General features: G+C 45.7%; 1 protein-coding gene across 13 annotated transcripts in view; it reads right to left on the reverse strand.

Moving 5' to 3' along the window:
* OBSCN (obscurin, cytoskeletal calmodulin and titin-interacting RhoGEF) overlaps positions 1 to 19,011 on the reverse strand; it is a 210,209-nt gene that overhangs the window by 96,073 nt on the left and 95,125 nt on the right. For 11 of the 13 annotated variants that reach the window (XM_066627017.1, XM_066627014.1, XM_066627011.1 and 8 more), the window contains 10 exons: positions 18,475 to 18,741; positions 17,964 to 18,230; positions 16,943 to 17,209; positions 16,503 to 16,772; positions 14,532 to 14,798; positions 12,151 to 12,417; positions 10,308 to 10,574; positions 8,250 to 8,522; positions 3,284 to 3,550; positions 607 to 879 (listed from right to left, as the gene is read on the reverse strand). In XM_066627017.1, coding sequence (XP_066483114.1) covers positions 607 to 879; positions 3,284 to 3,550; positions 8,250 to 8,522; positions 10,308 to 10,574; positions 12,151 to 12,417; positions 14,532 to 14,798; positions 16,503 to 16,772; positions 16,943 to 17,209; positions 17,964 to 18,230; positions 18,475 to 18,741 — 2,685 coding nt within the window. The remainder of the gene's footprint in view (positions 1 to 606; positions 880 to 3,283; positions 3,551 to 8,249; positions 8,523 to 10,307; positions 10,575 to 12,150; positions 12,418 to 14,531; positions 14,799 to 16,502; positions 16,773 to 16,942; positions 17,210 to 17,963; positions 18,231 to 18,474; positions 18,742 to 19,011) is intronic. The other 2 variants (XM_066627007.1, XM_066627009.1) reach the window with 2 other exon arrangements.

Consider the following 19,011-nt stretch of genomic DNA (forward strand, 5'->3'; position numbering starts at 1 on the left):
GGGGACATGATTGAGACATACAAAATTATGCAGGGGATGGACAGAGTGGATAGGGAGATGCTCTTTACACTCTCACAAAACACCAGAACCAGGGGACATCCACTCAAATTGAGTGTTGGGAGAGTTAGAACAGACAAGAGAAAATATTTCTTTACTCAGCTTGTGATTGGTCTGTGGAACTCCTTGCCACAGGACATGGTGATGGCATCTGGCCTGGACGCCTTTAAAAGGGGATTGGACAAGTTTCTGGAGGAAAAATCCATTACCGGTTACAAGACATGATGTGTACATGCAACCTCCTGATTTTAGAAATGGGTTATGTCAGAATGCCAGATGCAAGGGAGGGCACCAGGATGAGGTCTCTTGTTATCTGGTGTGCTCCCTGGGGCATTTGGTGGGCTGCTGTGAGATACAGGAAGCTGGACTAGATGGGCCTATGGCCTGATCCAGTGGGGCTGTTCTTAAGCTTGCCTCTAAAACCAAGAGCTTGTACATACCTACTATGACTTGTAACCCGTACTACTATGACTTGTAACCCGTGTGTAACCAAACTCTCTGTGATTTGGGCCAGTGGAACCACCATTACACCGCAATACGGATTGATACCTTTTACAGTCAGGAATGCAGACGTCACCAGATCGCCAGTCTGGAAAGTCACCCTGCAGGAGTCCTGGGATGTGAGGTTCTTCAAGAGAAGGAGATGCCGGAGTCCGTTTTCAAAGTAAACCATTTCAGTGTTTTCAGATGTTTTGACTGGCCTGTCATCGAGTAACCAGTTATAATTGTAGCACTCTGGCTTGGACAGGTAACACTCAAACAGTGCTTCGCCCCCTTCCACGGCATCAACATTCTCCAAGCCCTGGACGATGGTGTTCTTGGCTGGTGAAAGATGTTTTGGAAAAGAAATTATTGACTTTACCACATTTGAGCATCAATTAACTTGGAACTATATCATACCCGATTGCAAAACCAACTGAATGCAGTGGTAAAGACTGATCTCATCTCATTCCAGGGACACAATCATTTAAAACTCAGCAGTTCTTGTGAGATAGCTGAACATTTTGCAAACAACTCTGAAAAGAGGCATGGTTCCCTTTGGTCTTTATGCAGTTACACTGTAATCTGATCCTTTTCCTTTTTCTTTTTTCAAACACAGCTGTAACGTCAGCCCAAAAGAAACAGGGCCCAGGAACAATCACTTGAGAACTGCCAGGCTCCTGTTTCCACTCCTTAGCAAGCAGCCAAGCCTAGCTTTTGACATTTAATGCACATGGCCAGAAACTACCCTATTTTCACCCTGCAGTATGGATGCAACTGCCATCCATTTGTCAAGATTAAGAAGTTACCAAGGGCTAAGGAAGAGCTTGCAGACTCTATGAATTGCCCCAAGGCAGGATGGCTTAAATCAAAAGGGGGCTGAGATCTTCATAAATGTGCTAGTGCCAGCTTGTTGTACAGTATGAAACATTTGGAATCATTTCATTATAGCATTTCTGTAATGGTGCGCCTGTTGGGAATGATCAGATGGCCCAATGTGGAGATTTCCTACACCGTTTTCCTGAGATTTATAAAAGCAGTAGACACAGAGGAATGGCAACTGGGCCATGGATGTTATGTGTGAATTCAAACATACGTTAACACATATAACAACATAGAATATATTGCTCCCCTCTTGTCTTTATGGATATTTTATTTTTATTGATTTTATTCAAAAAATATATGGATCATAGGCTCAGTGAACAATCAACCATTAAAAATAACAAAGTCAAGCAACTATAAAAACAATATCAGAGTATCAAAACAGTAATAATACCCTGGAAACAGCAACCAGTTAAGAATCATCACCAGCAACAGTATTACACTAAACAACAAATTCAAAAACCTAAGCTTTGGGTAACTGCAGGCAGTGGCAGCCTGACCCACAATGTTGCCCACGGGTGCCTTAGTTCTGCCACCTTTGCACAATAAAGAAAAAAAACACAATAGCCACTTACTGCAATTTTTTTTGTTGCAGAAGTGCTGGCACTCCACATTTATTTTAAAGGAACCATGTGAATGCAAGAGCTCCTTTGTTCATGCAGTTCCTGTAAATCAAACTGGAAGTCCTGCACTTCCGTGTTTGAAGAAACCACGTGAGGAACATGCAAAGGAGGCAGGTGATCCACTTTACACGTATGTTTAGTAGGTAGAAAGTGAATCAACGCAGGTTGCATCCACAGTGGGCTGGAGTGAAGGAGTAGCAGCAGCAGACTCAGGGTGAAGTGCACCCCAAATTTGCTACCCTCACACCCTCCTGCAATTTGCTGCTGATGCAACCTGCATCACCTCACCTAATAGACTGTCTGTCCCGATTGCATTCTAGAAGGATCAAAGGTAGTAACTAGAAAGCATAAATTTAGGGGGCTCAAAGCACTTCACATACTTCGTTTCAGGCCAGAATTAATTTTCCTTGTCAAGGAGAGTTTTCCATGGAGAGTTTGCAGCTTAGAAAACTGATGGATTTGGGCATCATGCTAACCCAAAGACTGGATCTTGGACTGATGTCCTAGTTTATTAATTAGCTGTGATTTTGACAAACCATTGTTTCTTATATTCAGATGAGAAAAAACCACAAAAAAAGTGTGGTTTGTTCTAAACCAAAAACAAAAGATTTAAATCTGCTTCCTTCATGTGCAAAGGGGGGGGGGAGGGAGAGAACACACTTGACCAAGGATCATGCCTGCTAAAACATATAATGTTAACCATCCCAGTTGGGCAACAGGCTCACCTGAGGCCATCCTAGTGTGTTGGAGGCTGATTAGAGGTTTTAACCAGGAACTTTCAAGCTCGTATTCTTAACTATTAAATTAGATCAGATCTTGAATAATCAAAAAGGGACTTTCATTATGGGGCATTACCAGACAGCCCAAAAAATAAAGGGCAGCTCAGGGGAATTAAAAGGCCAGGCTTGGAGAGTATTGGTAAGGTATGGTCTTCTAGACAAAAATCTAGCAGCATGTCTACAACAGGTAAGAATTTCAAAGACAGGTGCAGATCCTTGCATTCCCACTCTAGAGGCCCATACCCTGGTTGGCCAACCCCTTCTCTGGAAGAGCTGGTTCCCTCTCCCGCCACTCCATGACTAGAGCAGTCGACAGCTCCACAATTCTGGCTCCAGCTGGCATCGAGGAGAAACCGCTGTCAGCCATAGAAAAAGAAGCCATTTGCTGCCTGTGGTCGGTCGCTGCTGCGAATGCTCCCTTTAGTCACACGACAGTCTTCTTTCCACCGTGGAAGACCTCACCTTGCACATCAAGCATAGCCACTACTTTTGTGCCTCCGGCTTCGCAAGAATAGATGCCGGTGTCCCTTGGAAGCGCCGGCTTAATCCTCAGCTTGGCCACGTTCCAGTCCTGCTCAATGACTACTCGCTGGCCGTCTGCATGAACTTCCTCGTCATTCTTCTTCCATGAGGCTTGTACAGGCCTAGAATACTGGCAGATGAACTCTGCGGTGCCATCTTCACTGATGAGAACATCCTGCATAGGACTGACCACCTCAACGGTTGGATCTGTCAACCAACACGTCAGGAGGGACATGCGTTAGTGGATCCCTGGTGAATGATTATGGGTGCTTTTAAGCCAGAGCTCTCAGGGTGGACTACAAAGCGAGTGAGGCACATGAAAGCACCGCTTAATTTGCTGAGTTTAGTATCTGCTCATGTCAAGAGTGAGCATAATGGAAGCAGTGGGTTAGCTATTAAGGCAGCTGGTGTGTCACATGTCACTGAGGTATTATGGTCACGGATGCGTTGGTGCATTCCCAGGGGCCAGGTCCACACTCAGTACATACCTGACCTGTGGTTCTGCATCACACCAAAAACCTTAACCACATCCCCATCTCCAGTGTGCACTGCAGTCAAGGATCAGGCACACCGTGGGAGCAGTAGCAACACAGCAGAATGGTCACTCTGGTCAAGCTGTCCTACCCCACAGAGTTCCCAGGCATGACTCTTTCTTGAAGGAGCACCAAAGGCTTTATCACCCTCCCAGGACATGAAATGCTCTGCAGATTGCCCCCCTACCTTTCCCTCACTCAGGGAGCCAGACTGAGAGCCAGCGAGGGGGTCACAGCAGGTTGAGAGAGGGGGTCTGGCCAAGAACATTCTCTTCTTGGGTGTTCCCATTTCAGAGAGTCAGCTCAGAGACTGAGAGACTGGGTGGAAGTGGTCAGCTATAGGCTAGATGAGACAGGTGCCAACTCACCACTCAAAGCAGACATTTCAATCAAGCTCATGAGTGGCCCTGATAGTTTCTGTTTAACTTGCAGCCCAATCATATATAACCCCCTGCGTGGCAATGTACCCCATGGGGAAGTTCAGGCCCCAGAGTCTACTCTGGGTAAGGTAACATTTGTTCCCTTGCCCAGGAGTAGGTCTTCGCTGCTTGAGTGCATCTATTCAGACCTGTGCCAGCTATAGACCTAGACCCAGGAAGGCAGAGCATGTTTGAAACGGAAAGGATATCAGCCTGTGCCACTCCCACTGATACTGCCTCCATCCCAGTTTTAATCTGTCCACCTCCCCACCCCAGTTCTCTCCCTCCCATCTCCTGCACTGACTTACCAGGCCACTGGCACCCAGACCTGGCCACCCCCTTCTTGCGGCAATGGCCAGGCCATGTGGAATGGTGTGTCGCACTTTGCGACAACAGTAAAGGGCCTTGCGCTTCTAGAATGCTGGTTCCCTATTAGGATTGGGTCATTATTTAACATAAATTATTCTCTTTAACCTTCTATTCCTTTTTTTCCTCTGGCACTTGGCTTATGAGAGGCATATATTTAGCACATATGCTTAGGAGAGTGTGAGAATGATGTTAAAGAAAATTTATGTCACTACTGTTATCTCAGCCTGTTGGTGTAAGCATTAGTTTTGCTTTTTATAAGAAGTGGATGGTATAAACAGAAAAGGAGCAGTAAATTGAGTTATATCTCAGTTGTGGGGGGGGGGGGGGAGATTGTAACCAATCTGAATAATAAAAGCTTCTTCAAATATGTTAGAAGCAGGAAACCCGCCAGAGAAGCGGTTGGCCCTCTGGATGGTGAGGGAGGGAAAGGGGAGATAAAAGGAGACTTAGAGATGGCAGAGAAATTAAATGAGTTCTTTGCATCTGTCTTCACGGCAGAAGACCTCAGGCAGATACCGCTGCCCGAACGGCCCCTCCTAACCAAGGAGTTAAGTCAGATAGAGGTTAAAAGAGAAGATGTTTCAGACCTCATTGATAAATTAAAGATCAATAAGTCACCGGGCCCTGATGGCATACACCCAAGGGTTATTAAGGAATTGAAGAATGAAGTTGCAGATCTCTTGACTAAGGTATGCAACTTGTCCCTCAAAACGGCCACGGTGCCAGAAGATTGGAGGATAGCAAATGTCACGCCTATCTTTAAAAAGGGAAAGAGGGGGGACCCAGGAAACTATAGGCCGGTCAGCCTAACATCCATACCGGGTAAGATGGTGGAATGCCTCATCAAAGATAGGATCTCAAAACACATAGATGAACAGGCCTTGCTGAGGGAGAGTCAGCATGGCTTCTGTAAGGGTAAGTCTTGCCTCACGAACCTTATAGAATTCTTTGAAAAGGTCACTAGGCATGTGGATGCGGGAGAACCTGTGGACATTGTATATCTGGACTTTCAGAAGGCGTTTGACACGGTCCCTCACCAAAGGCTACTGAAAAAACTCCACAGTCAGGGAATTAGAGGACAGATCCTCTCGTGGATTGAGAACTGGTTGGAGGCCAGGAAGCAGAGAGTGGGTGTCAATGGGCAATTTTCACAATGGAGAGAGGTGAAAAGTGGTGTGCCCCAAGGATCTGTCCTGGGACCGGTGCTTTTCAACCTCTTCATAAATAACCTGGAGACAGGGTTGAGCAGTGAAGTGGCTAAGTTTGCAGACAACACCAAACTTTTCCGAGTGGTAAAGACCAGAAGTGATTGTGAGGAGCTCCAGAACGATCTCTCCAGATTGGCAGAATGGGCAGCAAAATGGCAGATGCGCTTCAATGTCAGTAAGTGTAAAGTCATGCACATTGGGGCAAAAAATCAAAACTTTAGATATAGGCTGATGGGTTCTGAGCTGTCTGTGACAGATCAGGAGAGAGATCTTGGGGTGGTGGTGGACAGGTCGATGAAAGTGTCGACCCAATGTGCGGCGGCAGTGAAGAAGGCCAATTCTATGCTTGGGATCATTAGGAAGGGTATTGAGAACAAAACGGCTAGTATTATAATGCCGTTGTACAAATCTATGGTAAGGCCACACCTGGAGTATTGTGTCCAGTTCTGGTCACCGCATCTCAAAAAAGACATAGTGGAAATGGAAAAGGTGCAAAAGAGAGCAACTAAGATGATTACGGGGCTGGGGCACCTTCCTTATGAGGAAAGGCTACGGCGTTTGGGCCTCTTCAGCCTAGAAAAGAGACGCTTGAGGGGGGACATGATTGAGACATACAAAATTATGCAGGGAATGGACAGAGTGGATAGGGAGATGCTCTTTACACTCTCACATAATACCAGAACCAGGGGACATCCACTAAAATTGAGTGTTGGGCGGGTTAGGACAGACAAAAGAAAATATTTCTTTACTCAGCGTGTGGTCGGTCTGTGGAACTCCTTGCCACAGGATGTGGTGCTGGCGTCTAGCCTAGACGCCTTTGAAAGGGGATTGGACAAGTTTCTGGAGGAAAAATCCATTATGGGGTACAAGCCATGATGTGTATGCGCAACCTCCTGATTTTAGAAATGGGTTAAGTCAGAATGCCAGATGCAAGGGAGGGCACCAGGATGAGGTCTCTTGTTGTCTGGTGTGCTCCCTGGGCATTTGGTGGGCCGCTGTGAGATACAGGAAGCTGGACTAGATGGGCCTATGCCCTGATCCAGTGGGGCTGTTCTTATGTTCTTATGATTGCAGCCTGGGAAACCTCATTCATCACTATGTCTGGAGGGAAGAACCTGGAGTTTGGACTACAGGCCTCAACTTATCTAAAGTTTGGACCAGTACAGGAGGAGACACCAGTGCTCACCACTTGCCACTCTTTAAAGCTTGCCACACACTTGCTCTGTAAACTGGGATCATTCCCAGCAGGCCACGTCTTTCATTTAAAGTGCCTGTGCGGTGCAAGGGACAAGATGACTGTGCTTGGAGGATCAGGTCATAGTGATCTCGCCCCTTCCTCCATGTGAGCTCCTTAAAGAAAACAGGAATGTGCAGGTTGTGCTGGGGATGACCTCAGCTGACAGAGCAAAGCAGTGGCAAATTTTACAGATTGCCAAGCCTGGGTGGCTCCTCTTGCATAGCCCGGTTCCTACTTACATCAAGCTGAACTTTTGTAATGGTATCCAGACTGGAAACCTGAAATTGGGGAGTACCTGCAGATATCACTAACTGGCGGAGCCAGAAGATACTGCACAGTGACAGGCCAAGGCTGCTGGTTGCTCTATGCACTGCGCTGGCGACACCATGGTGCCCCTGCCTACTCCGTGACAGCACGTTGTGCATGATTACTGGTCTCAATACTCAGGGGATTCAGGGGCTGACTCTGCTGCATGGGCTCTCGCCCAGTACCCCACCTGGCTGTTACCTGCCATCACCCCAACTCCGCAGTTGAACCAAAGCCCTACTTCTGTTGGTAGATGCCTTTACCACCACCTAAAGGGAGTCCATCTGTAACTCCTTCTGCTGGAAGCTGCTTTATATTGCATAAGCACAAAATAGATAAATGTAGGGAATCGGATGCCTCTAATGCACCAACAGTCCCTTTTGCAATGCCACGCTGGGACTTAAGGCAGAGGATTGCAAGTTCCGCTGCTGTAAGCCCAAGGTTGGGTTGGACTGCCAATTATAGATTGGAACACTGCAGTGGGAATGGGGAAGGAAGTTGCCATATGGCCATATGATCCCTGCCACTTTGGGGCCAGGCTGCTGGTGTATACTCTGCAAAATTAAAAGCAACCACTAGGACACTCCACTTTCTGTGCCAAGAAACGGCTGCAGGAATGCTTGTGACTTGAAGGAGTAGGACACTACAAGAAGCAGTGTGCTTCTTGTACAAGGACAACACACAAGGTATGGAATGGTGCTTGCTGGGCCTACCTGTTAATGCATGCCTTGCAGTAGCCATTCTGCAAAACGTGGTTAAGAGCCACCCTCAGCCAGAAGCTTGTGTCACATGGTTTGTTGGTGGGAGTCATCATTTCATTTGAAGCCAAAATACCTTTGATTAATAATTTAGCAGAGGATATGAGGGGCCCCACTCTGAAGGTCACAACTCCTGAATCATTATGCCCCAAGTCCTTTAGGGTCAGAGTGTGAATTTTCCCATCTTGCACAGAGATTTCATTCACGGGGCTGTTCTGCAGGGGGGATCCGTCCAACCACCACTGTACATTTTGCACGCCAGAGCGTGAGAGCTCACACGTGAAAGTGGCCGATTCGCCCGCAAAGACGTCCGTGTTTCTTAAACCAGAAACTATTCGCACTTCCTCTTCTGTGTAACAGAGCAAAGAACGCATACCAAGGGAGACCAAAAGGGTAAAACAAGGCACTTTCACACCCATTTACAAAACTCACAACATCCATCACTGAAACAATGGCCTTCATTGCTGTAAATAGGATTTGCCAATTTAGCCTGAAGAACATTTCATATTTACAAGCAAATATAATCAAAGTCAAATTTTTCACAACCGGTTTTTCTGTGGTGATATCCTTATGAGTTGACACATCGCAAACATATGTTGGCATGCTGAAGCGCCCTTGAGAATATGGTATCTGTCATGTCATAACTCACCCCATCCTAAGAAAAAGCCCTTGGAAATTGGATTGAGATAGATGTTGAGCTAAGCAACAATTTGGCCAAGTGGTTGGGTTTCAATCAAAAGAACATGAATCCACACCAAAACAGTAGGAAAATTCAGCTTGCCCTGACTCCACCAGGTAAAAAATGAAGATATGAGAACCTACATTTTGCTAGGATCACTCCTTCATGTGACAGTTATACAGTTGTGGGAATCTGTAAAAAGATATTCTTCATCAAGAAATCATTCTCTGTCATATCAGCTGAACTTTTGGAGGGTCTGCTCACACAACACCGACTGACTTTCGAAGGAAGTTCCATGGTAGTCAGGATGTAATGAACCTTAGACACTACCGAACTATGTATTATTTTACCACATTATAAAAATTGATGATTTTGGCTTCACACAATCAAGCAATTGACCATTTTTTATCCCAAGGGAAAAATTTTAAGCCCTAAGAGACAAGAAAACTGATGCTTGGTAGCTTATCCAATTGTATCCTTCCGGGATTCATTAGAAAGATGAACTTGTTGACAGTTTCTTAAAGCAAAACTAGATGGTATTTAGAAGAGGTATAATTTTTTGTTGTTGTTACTGAAAAACAGCCATAGGAAGCCACTAGTTTCAGTGACAGAATGGAGAAGCCACTTAATCTTTTCTCCTCCCACCATTTGTTCACTCAAAATTGCTTCAAAATTTACTTTTCTTCTTGAATGTACAGGAACTCAGTACCTTTTCTCCCACAAGAAGGAAAGCACCTGGGAACATGATTTTGAACAGAAAAATGGAAGGAAGAGAGTAGTTTACTTGGCTCCTTCCTGCCCTATTGCTCATTCTCTCTCAGCCACACAGCTCAATGGCATTTTTCAGTATATAAAATAATCAGGAGGCTGTTTATGCTGCTTTCTTGTGTTATCTACTTGGGCCCTTAAAGAACCATAGGGGAATGCCTGGTTGTCAGTGGTTTTCGGATTTATGATTAAGCCTTTGGAAGGGGCCTGATTTTCTACCTGGCGTGTATATTCTGGAACTGTTCTATCACCAAGAAGGGAAGATATGCAGCTTTCAAAGGCCTGTGATTGTTGTTCACATATACATGTTCATCAGGGGAAGACTGCAAGACTGCAGTGGTGATGTGCACATGTACATGAGCAAACACCACAGAGAACTTCCACATGATCTAACATTATCCCTAACTCAGTGCTCATCAGTGTGAGTTTGTACGTTCATCTGACAGTCATCAAATGTTGCATAATCAAGTGAAGAGAAATCAGTGATGCAAGTCCAGGGTAAACCATCTCCAAAAATGTAAACAAAGCACTTCATATTTGTTTTACAAACAGAATGACAATAATGTCTCTCAGCATTGGAGTGGACACAGCTTGGTATCTGTGTACACTGTCATATACAATGTGTCGTATACACAGCACTGGCTGTGAGGGTCAGATAATCGAGCTAACAGGAGCATGCAAACCTACCTTGTACATAAACGGAGCCTGTTGACATCTCATCCCCAGTGCTGCAAGTGTAGGGTCCACAGTCTTCAGGCTCCACATCATGAATGATCAACTCAATGCTGGTGCCTCTCTGCCGCATCTCGTACTTGGCACTGGGCTTCAGGACTACAGCTCCTTTTCGCCACTCAACAGGAACGTCAGGCTTGGAAATCTCACAGTGCAAGACAGCCTTTCCCCCTTCTTCTGACTCCACATTTTGCAACTCTTCTTTAAAGAGCACTGGCAGAACTTAGGACAGAGAAATTTGCAGGTGGTGACATGTCAAATGATGGCTTGAGATGCAGGATAGATCATAATAAGACTTGCCAGTATTAGGTTTCATGATAAGGTAACACAAGAAGTTGTGGCAGGGTGCACCTATTAATTCCCAAACTAACTCCTGGTGAGCTAGTATGGTTAAGAGATTGAGCTATGAATCAGGACTTTCCCACTTCAGTTCTTGCCTCTACCATGAACTCACTAGGGTGATCTAAGGCAAACCTCTACCTCAGTCTTCCCCTGCTGAAATATGGAGATAATAATACATTATAAGGTTGAGGATCTCCTCTATGGAGAACTCGTGCAAGGAAAGCGCCCTACAGGTAGACCACAGCTGCGATACAAGGACATCTGCAAGAGGGATCTGAAGGCCTTAGGGATGGACCTCAACAAGTGGGAAACCCTGGCCTCTGAGCGGCCCGCTTGGAGGCAGGCTGTGCAGCATGGCCTTTCCCAGTTTGAAGAGACACTTTGCCAACAGTCTGAGGCTAAGAGGCAAAGAAGGAAGGCCCATAGCCAGGGAGACAGACCAGGGACAGACTGCACTTGCTCCCGGTGTGGAAGGGATTGTCACTCCCGGATTGGCCTTTTCAGCCACACTAGACGCTGTGCCAGAACCACCTTTCAGAGCGCGATACCATAGTCTTTAGAGACTGAAGGTTGCCAATACATACAAATAAGGTTGTTCTAATGACATAATCAAGACTATATGCTTTGCACATTCAGAAAACACTATACCAAGACCATGTATTATTTATTTATGGAATCTATGCTCCTAAATAAATACAAACTTCACCAGGAGCTGCTGTAGAAATTAAGAAGGCATGCTGGGCCTGTTTGACCAACTTTGGCAACAGGTTGAAAAACGGGTCCATCATATCGGAAAAGGGCAGCCGATTTTGGATATGATGAAAGGGTACAAGGATTCTAGCATTGCTGGTTACTTAGAACCCAATTGTATCCCCCATCACACCGCATGAAGCTGTACCAAAAAGGTGCATGCTGTATGGTATGGTGGGTGGGGGGACCTGAAGGCAAATGGAAGGTAAGTAAAAAACATTTACCTCCATGTAAGCCCTCAGGCTGCCTCTGGGTCTATCACTGAAGAAAAACCATTGATAAAACTACAGTCTCCAGGCTAAGGACAGCCACATCACAACCTCCTGAGCCACATGCACAACCTCCTGATTTTAGAAATGGGCTATGTCAGAATGCCAGATGCAAGGGGGGGCACCAGGACGAGGTCTCTTGTTATCTGGTGTGCTCCCTGGGGCATTTGGTGGGCCGCTGTGAGATACAGGAAGCTGGACTAGATGGGCCTATGGCCTGATCCAGTGGGGCTGTTCTGATGTTCTTAACTACAATTCCCAGGAAGCCTTGCAGGTCCCTTGTTATCTGGTGTGCTCCCTGGGGCATTTGGTGGGCCGCTGTGAGATACAGGAAGCTGGACTAGATGGGCCTATGGCCTGATCCAGTGGGGCTGTTCTTATGTTCTTACGTTCTTATCACGAAGGCCACACTTGGAACCAGCCCCAGTTTCCTCTACCTTTGACTTGCACTGTGGCCGCTGTCTGTTGATCTTGTGAATCACAGGTGTACTCGCCCGCATCCTGTGCTTCTGCCTCATAAATCAGGAGCTCTGCAAAGTTCCCTTCTTGCCGGATCTCGTACTTATCACTTGACTGAAGCACCACATTTCCTTTCCTCCAGACCACAGGAGCCATGGGCTTTGTCAGCTCACAGAGCAGTGAGACCGTGTTCCCTCCTTCAACCTCTTTGTTTTGGAGAGGGCGTTTGAAAAGCACAGGGGTTGCTGAAAGACATTGCAAACACTCAAGAGAATGGGTTTATGGAAGTAAAAGTAATAAGAATCAACAGCCCTGATTTTACCTTAATCTTAATTTCACTTTATACTGATTTAGAATAAACACAGTATGGAGACTATGGGCCAAAACCAGTCCAATTTTCCAGTGTTGGTGCAACAGTACCAATGGGGAGTGTGGTGTGTTCTGTGGTGGAGGGGCGGTCACAGAGGCCTCCACAACATATGGGAACATGTGTTCCCTTACTTCAGGGCTGTACTCCGGTGCACCGGTGCTGGAAAGTTGGATAGGATTGGGCCCTATGTCAATATACAAAGTTATCTTTGGGGGGAGGGCATCAAAATAGTGAACTTGCCTGTGATAACTCATTGTAAGACTCCATTTTCTAAATGGCCAGATTGCCAACGCACCCCAAAAGCTGCAGCCCCAGGTTACAAACCGTCTCGTTTTCAAACTAAAAACCTTTTGCCACAGCATTCTGATTTTGCCACACCACTCATGAAACCAGTGACTGTGAATAAGCCCAAACCAGGCTGATGCAGGGTGGGTGTGCGGGAGCATTTATTATGCTGTACATTGGATCACTGCACACTAAATACAAAGATGTAGACATTGTTCTCTTTCTTCCATGACCCACATATTGTTAGATCGTTATACTATATTGCAAGCTGCTTTAAAAAATTTTTTAAATTTTAAACTTAAATTAAAATGTCCAACACTAGCTTAAAGCAAGAAGCCATTCAGAGCAGATCTACAAAGCAGAGCCTCTCTGTTTTTTCCTAAGGCGAAGTTTGAAGCCAGTTTGGGGTCTTCCTCAGAGAAACACTGAGAAAAGAAGGCCAAATAATTTTCCAAAAGATTTGTGACAATTATCAGATGGGGGGAGGGGTTACACATTCCCACGTTCAGTAGCGTAGTTAGAGGGGGTGCAAAGCACTAAGGCATGCAGGGAGCATCACTGTGCAAGCAGCCCCTCCCTCCCCTTTGTAGCCATTCTGGGTGGGGGAGCAAAATGGAGGTGTAGGCCCAGAAGGCCTCCCTGGAACACTCCCAGAAGGCTTTGCTCCACCTCTGCTTTGCTCCCCCTGCCTGGAATGGTTCCAAAGAGGAGGGTGAGGGGTCCCTTGCGCACTGCAGTGAGGCTCCCTGCAAAACTTAGTGCTTTGCACCCCCTCAGTTCCACCACTGCCCAGGTTGCCACTGAATTTAGATGAAAACAAAATTTCCTCTCTGTTCCCCATTCCTTCTTTTCTTTTCTTTTCTTTTCTTTGGGGGGAGAGGGTATCATGTCTCTTAGACTGCGTGCCAGAATTTAACCTGTCAACTGCCTTTAGAGGTTTGGCAGAAACAAAGTAAATGCAGTAAGCAATAAATCAATAAAAATTACATTTGTAATGAATTCAGAGGTTGGTCATCAGACAAAATTTCAAGGGCCTGTGCGTCGCACTTCCTACCTGATAGGAAGCCACTGTTACAGGACATGTGAATGTTACAGAATAAATGGAACACCCCTTATTCACTACAGCATTGGTTCTCAATCTCATTGGTGCTGCGACCCACCTTGTCCTCCACAGTGGGTTGTGGTGCTTTTAGTGGTACCAGGCTGGAGAACTACTCTACTGGCCTCCATGGGCTTTGGAATGATCCACCAAAGCCTTTGAAAGCCACTTCTGGGTTTTGGAGGCAAACCAGCAGTTGTCTCCAAAAACCAGAAGTGGCTTTCAGAGGCTTCTGAGAGCCATTCTGAGGCCCATGAGGGCCAGCAGACTGGGTCAGTAGACCATCATGACCCTGAAGAGGCCCCTGGGGTCACCCAATGTCTCCTGAATGGCTCTTACTTGGCTGTATTTGGACGCAAGAGTGGGTGGGAAGGCCCACTCCATGACTCACCTCTCAGGTTCATGACCCACTAGTGGGTCACAATTCACAGTTTGGGAAAGGCTGCACTCGGGTCCAAGCAGAACAGCTAGTTATTAATCATTTTCAAACACATTCTTCTGTGTAGAACATGCTTTATGACTCTTTTTCCATTTCTCCCAACACCCTTTATGTTTTCTGCTGCAACACCAGTGTGCTCTCCACCACTCCACAGATACAGTCTCACCTTTAACCTTGAGTCTGGCAGTGCTCTTCCTGTCAGCTGTATTGCAACTGTATTCACCAGCATCTTCAGGGACCGCATCACAAATGGTCAAAGTGTGGACGTTTCCTTCCATCTTGATTTGAAACTTCTGGCTGGGCTGGATTGCAGACGAGCCCTTCTTCCATTCCACACGGGTGTTGGGCTTAGAGAGATCACAGCGGAGGACAGCTTTGTCGTTCTCAGATACTTCCACATCCTCTAGCTGCTTTATGAAGACTACTGGTGCAGCTGACCAAAAGGAAAGGGAGACTTTGATTGGACTGCTAAAGTTAGTGCCATTCAGTAACCACCAAGTAGTTCATAAGACTTTTGAAGATAGAAAATGAATTTCCTCTGATTCTATTTGTCAACTTTATTTTAGAAACTTTATTTTAGAAACTTTATTTTAGAAACTTTATTTATTTTACTTTATTTTATTTCAACTTTATTTTAGGAAAACTCTAGGTTTGGAGAATTCCCCACCAGTGTCTGATTAGCAGCAGCGTAGCTGTGGGGGGGGGGGTGGCTTGATAAGTAAGCCACCTTGGGTCCCTTTGGGGAGAAAGGCGGGCTGTAAATAATAATACAATCTGAAAAGAAACCAGAGTATATTAATACTACTAATAAGTGGCCCCTCTCACTCACTGTCGGAGTCATTCCGGGCAGCAACAGCAACACACAGGCACTTGAGCTAACCAATTTATCACAAAGACATTTTAAATTTGGAATTACGTATTCAGAATAAAATAAGGGAGGGGTCATAGTTCAGTGATTCATAGCCCTATCCTACTAATTCTGTCCTTCACAGTGCAATGTATTCTGCATTGCAGGGGGGGGGGGACAGCCCCACAGGCCTCCATATTAATTCCCTTACCTTGGGGTAAGCCTCTGCTTCCCCACATCTACTCTGACATATGTCACCTCTTTTGCTGGCACCACCCTGTGGACCTGGGGAGGTGGGTTGAGGCTGGAAAGGGGAACAGGATATTGGCAGAGCTGCTGCCACCAATAAGTGTCCCCTTCCTGCCCTCAATAAACACACACTCCATCCCTGCCCCCTTCCCTTCTGTCCACCCCCACCCCCTGCCAACTTATTGGCTCTGGGGCATCTTCACAGGCCACCGTTGCGGGGCTACGATCCCTTCTCATTTACAGCAGCAGCCTGGTTGTGTGCAGTAGCATGTCAGGGTTTGCAACGCCAGAACAGCCGATGTGCAGCTGGGACACGGGTTCCAAAGGTACAGCAGCTTGATAGGATGGGGCCCTGAGCACATCCTTTGCACACAGAAAGTGTCAAGTTCAATCCCTCATAGTTTCAGTTTTCAGAAAGGATGAAAGAGCAAGGGATGGGAAGGGCCCAGAGCAGCGTTTCTTAATGTTTGCCCCTGCTGTACCACTTTGCACAGTCCAGCTATTGGAATTACTACCAGAAGTAACTGACGATGATGTCATCACCAGTTGCTTCCAGATTGGAAGGCCAGATGCGATGCAAAAAGCACTAGGAAGTGGCTCAGGGCAGATCAAAAGGCTTTTTCAGGTGTGCGAAAAGCGCACTCTAGAACTCTGCCTGCTGAGCTAAGCCTCCCACCGCTGTTTGTTGCGCTGTGTTGCTGGTCTTGCTGCCAGGCGGTGCGGTCCTGAGAGTACCACCAGACACCACCTCAAGTACCACCAGTGGTCCAAGTACCACTGGTTGAGAAATGCTGGTTTAGAGCATTGCTGCCAGTCATCAGAAGTAAACTAGGTGGGCTAATGGTCTGCCCTGGAAGAAGGCTGCTGCCTTGCATGTGATTTGTGCATGCCAGAAAATTTGCTTAATGGGAAACTGTTTTCTACTTTGGTCTATGCAGAATTCAGACTATTCTGACTAGAGCTGGAGTGAGGGAAGTCAAGATAAAGAAGGACGAACCAGTTTGCGAATCCAGACTGTTTCTAAAGGGTTGGCTCACTTACGTTGCACAGTCAGCTGGGCATCAGAAGAATTCTGACCCACTCTGAAGCTGACCAAGCCAGAATCTTCGAGGGTCACCTTCCGGAGGGTCAATGTGTGACGTTTCCCTTGAACTGTGATTTCATTCATTTCATTGGACTGGAGAGGCACACCGCCCAGGCTCCACACAACATCTTCGGCCTTCTCCTTAGAGACCGTGCACTGGAAGGCTGCGTCTTCACTTTCAAACAAGGTGATATCTTTCAGTGTCTCTATTATAGTAGTTGGTGGCTCTAAAATTGAAAGCAAACCCTATTCAGTGAGTTCCACGGCTGAGTGATTTGAACTCTCTCTGTTCCTAGCCTGATGCTCTAACTAGTACACAACACCGGATCTAGTTCAGAGACACAAAGCCAGTTCTGTTCAGTACTGCTAGCCCCCAACAGGTAACCCAAAGCCCCACCTTTCACCAGCAGAGCTGCAGTAGTCTGATGGTCTCCTGTGTCACAGGTGTACTCCCCAGCATCAGCAGCACTCAGTTTGACAATTGTCAGTTCCACCACAAAACCTATTTGCTTCATCCTGTATTTGTCACCAGGTCGCAGCAGGGATCCGTCCTTTTTCCACTGCACAGCTGCACCTTCTTTAGAGATCTCACAGCTCAAGGTGACAGTGCTGTCCTGTTCTGCTTTTTGATTCTCAAGTGGCTTTGTGAAAAGCACAGGCAGTGCTAAATTGAGAATAAAAGAATCATAAATTAAGATAGTTGGCAAGTGCTGTTCTGTGGATAAGATTATACCTTAATCATAAAACCAAAACTTTTTGGTTGGACACCAAGGCCAGTCAAAATGTATTGACTCTTGCGCAAGACAAAGGTAGATGAGAAAGAAATTGTGGGGACTGAGAGATGAGCAGAATCAAGATCACGTCTTAGGGATTGGGTGGAGAGTTCACTGATTAGGTAGCAAAAGACAGGAAGAACTGTGTGGAATTTACCAGCCAAAATGTTGACTGCAGATCTTTATTAGATTTTAATTTTACTTGCGTATAAATGCACTGGTCCCTTTTCTATTCTTTTCTAAGCAATAACCCATAATTAAAAACCTCAAACACATTATGAATATAAACATAATACCATATGAGCATAAGGATAACAAGTAAATGGGGCAGTTCAGGATGAGACCACTCGGTGTTGTGGGAAAGTCTGATTTAAAAATAGCAGCTTGTTGAGGAAGGTTGGCAACAGCAACTTGCCAGTTGAAACCCAGCAAAGATGTAGCCTGGCAAACAGGGAACTTAACAGCGCAGGTACTACCCCCAAGAAACCTTAACCTCTTTGAATTTTAGTTCTCACAATGGAAATGATGGGACATAGAACAGGAATTCCCATAATGTTCGTAATGGACAGCAACACAGACCACATTATTTCCACTTGCAAGGCCATTGCCAATGGCAGAGGTGAACAGACAGTATCCCCTTCTTACCTTTTACCAGCAACGATGCTGTGGTCTGCTGATCACCAGAATCACAGGTGTAGTCCCCAGAGTCCTCAGGCTGTGCATTGTGAATGAGAAGTTCTACTCTACAGCCCTGTTGCCTCATCTCAAATTTGTCACTGGTTCGCAGCTTGGCTGAACCTTTGCTCCATTTGACAGGCACATTAGGTTTCGAGAGCTCAGCAGTGAGAGTGACCATCTCGCCTTCCTTGGCTTCTTGGTTCTCGAGCTCAACTTCAAAAAGGGCTGGAATGGCTGAGGGTCATACAGAGAAATCAGGAGAGAATCAGGAGAGAGTGGATGGAGCAATTTCATTTGGGTTCTGGAAATGCATACCATTCTCAACTATAGATGAGCAGAAACAGACTGGCAATCAGTTGAGTCTAATGAATATGAACAAAATTTATCTAATAAAAGTAAAAGAATTAACACAATCAATAATTTTAATAGCTGTAAAATAGCTCTTCTGTCAAGAGTCTAGACAAAAAAAATCCCCTACCTTCAACTGATACATTTGCTGTGGTTTTCTGATTTCCAATGTCACACGTGTATTTTCCAGAGTCTTCAGGTTTCAAATTATAAATCTTTAAAGTATGTGTTGTTCCTTCTTGCTTAATTTCATACTTGGAGCTTGGAGAAATCACTTGGGTGCCCTTCTTCCAAGTTGCTGAGACGTTGAGCTGGGAGACTTCACATTTCAGAAGGGCTGTACTGTCCTCTTGAAGCTCTTTGTTTACCAATTCTTCTTTAAAGGTAGGAAGAGGAGCTGAAAAAATAAAGTGTAGGATGAAAAAATCTACAAGGAATAGGCAGATTTTATATTCCAAATTTCTCATTCTGCCTGAGGCAAGAGATCCCAGACTCAACTGAAAGGAAGACATTGCATACATTTGTTCAAATTCAGAACACTGTTGAGCTTAGCAAGTGGGAGTGAAATCTGTCGTGGGGTATGTTTCAGAAGTAGTTGGAAGCCAATTATATTTTCATGGATATATTTACTTTTTCCATCAGAAAGTAGAGTTCAAAATATAATGTT

This window comes from Tiliqua scincoides, chromosome 5, assembly GCF_035046505.1.
Source record: "Tiliqua scincoides isolate rTilSci1 chromosome 5, rTilSci1.hap2, whole genome shotgun sequence".
In the NCBI taxonomy this organism is placed as follows: domain Eukaryota; kingdom Metazoa; phylum Chordata; class Lepidosauria; order Squamata; family Scincidae; genus Tiliqua; species Tiliqua scincoides.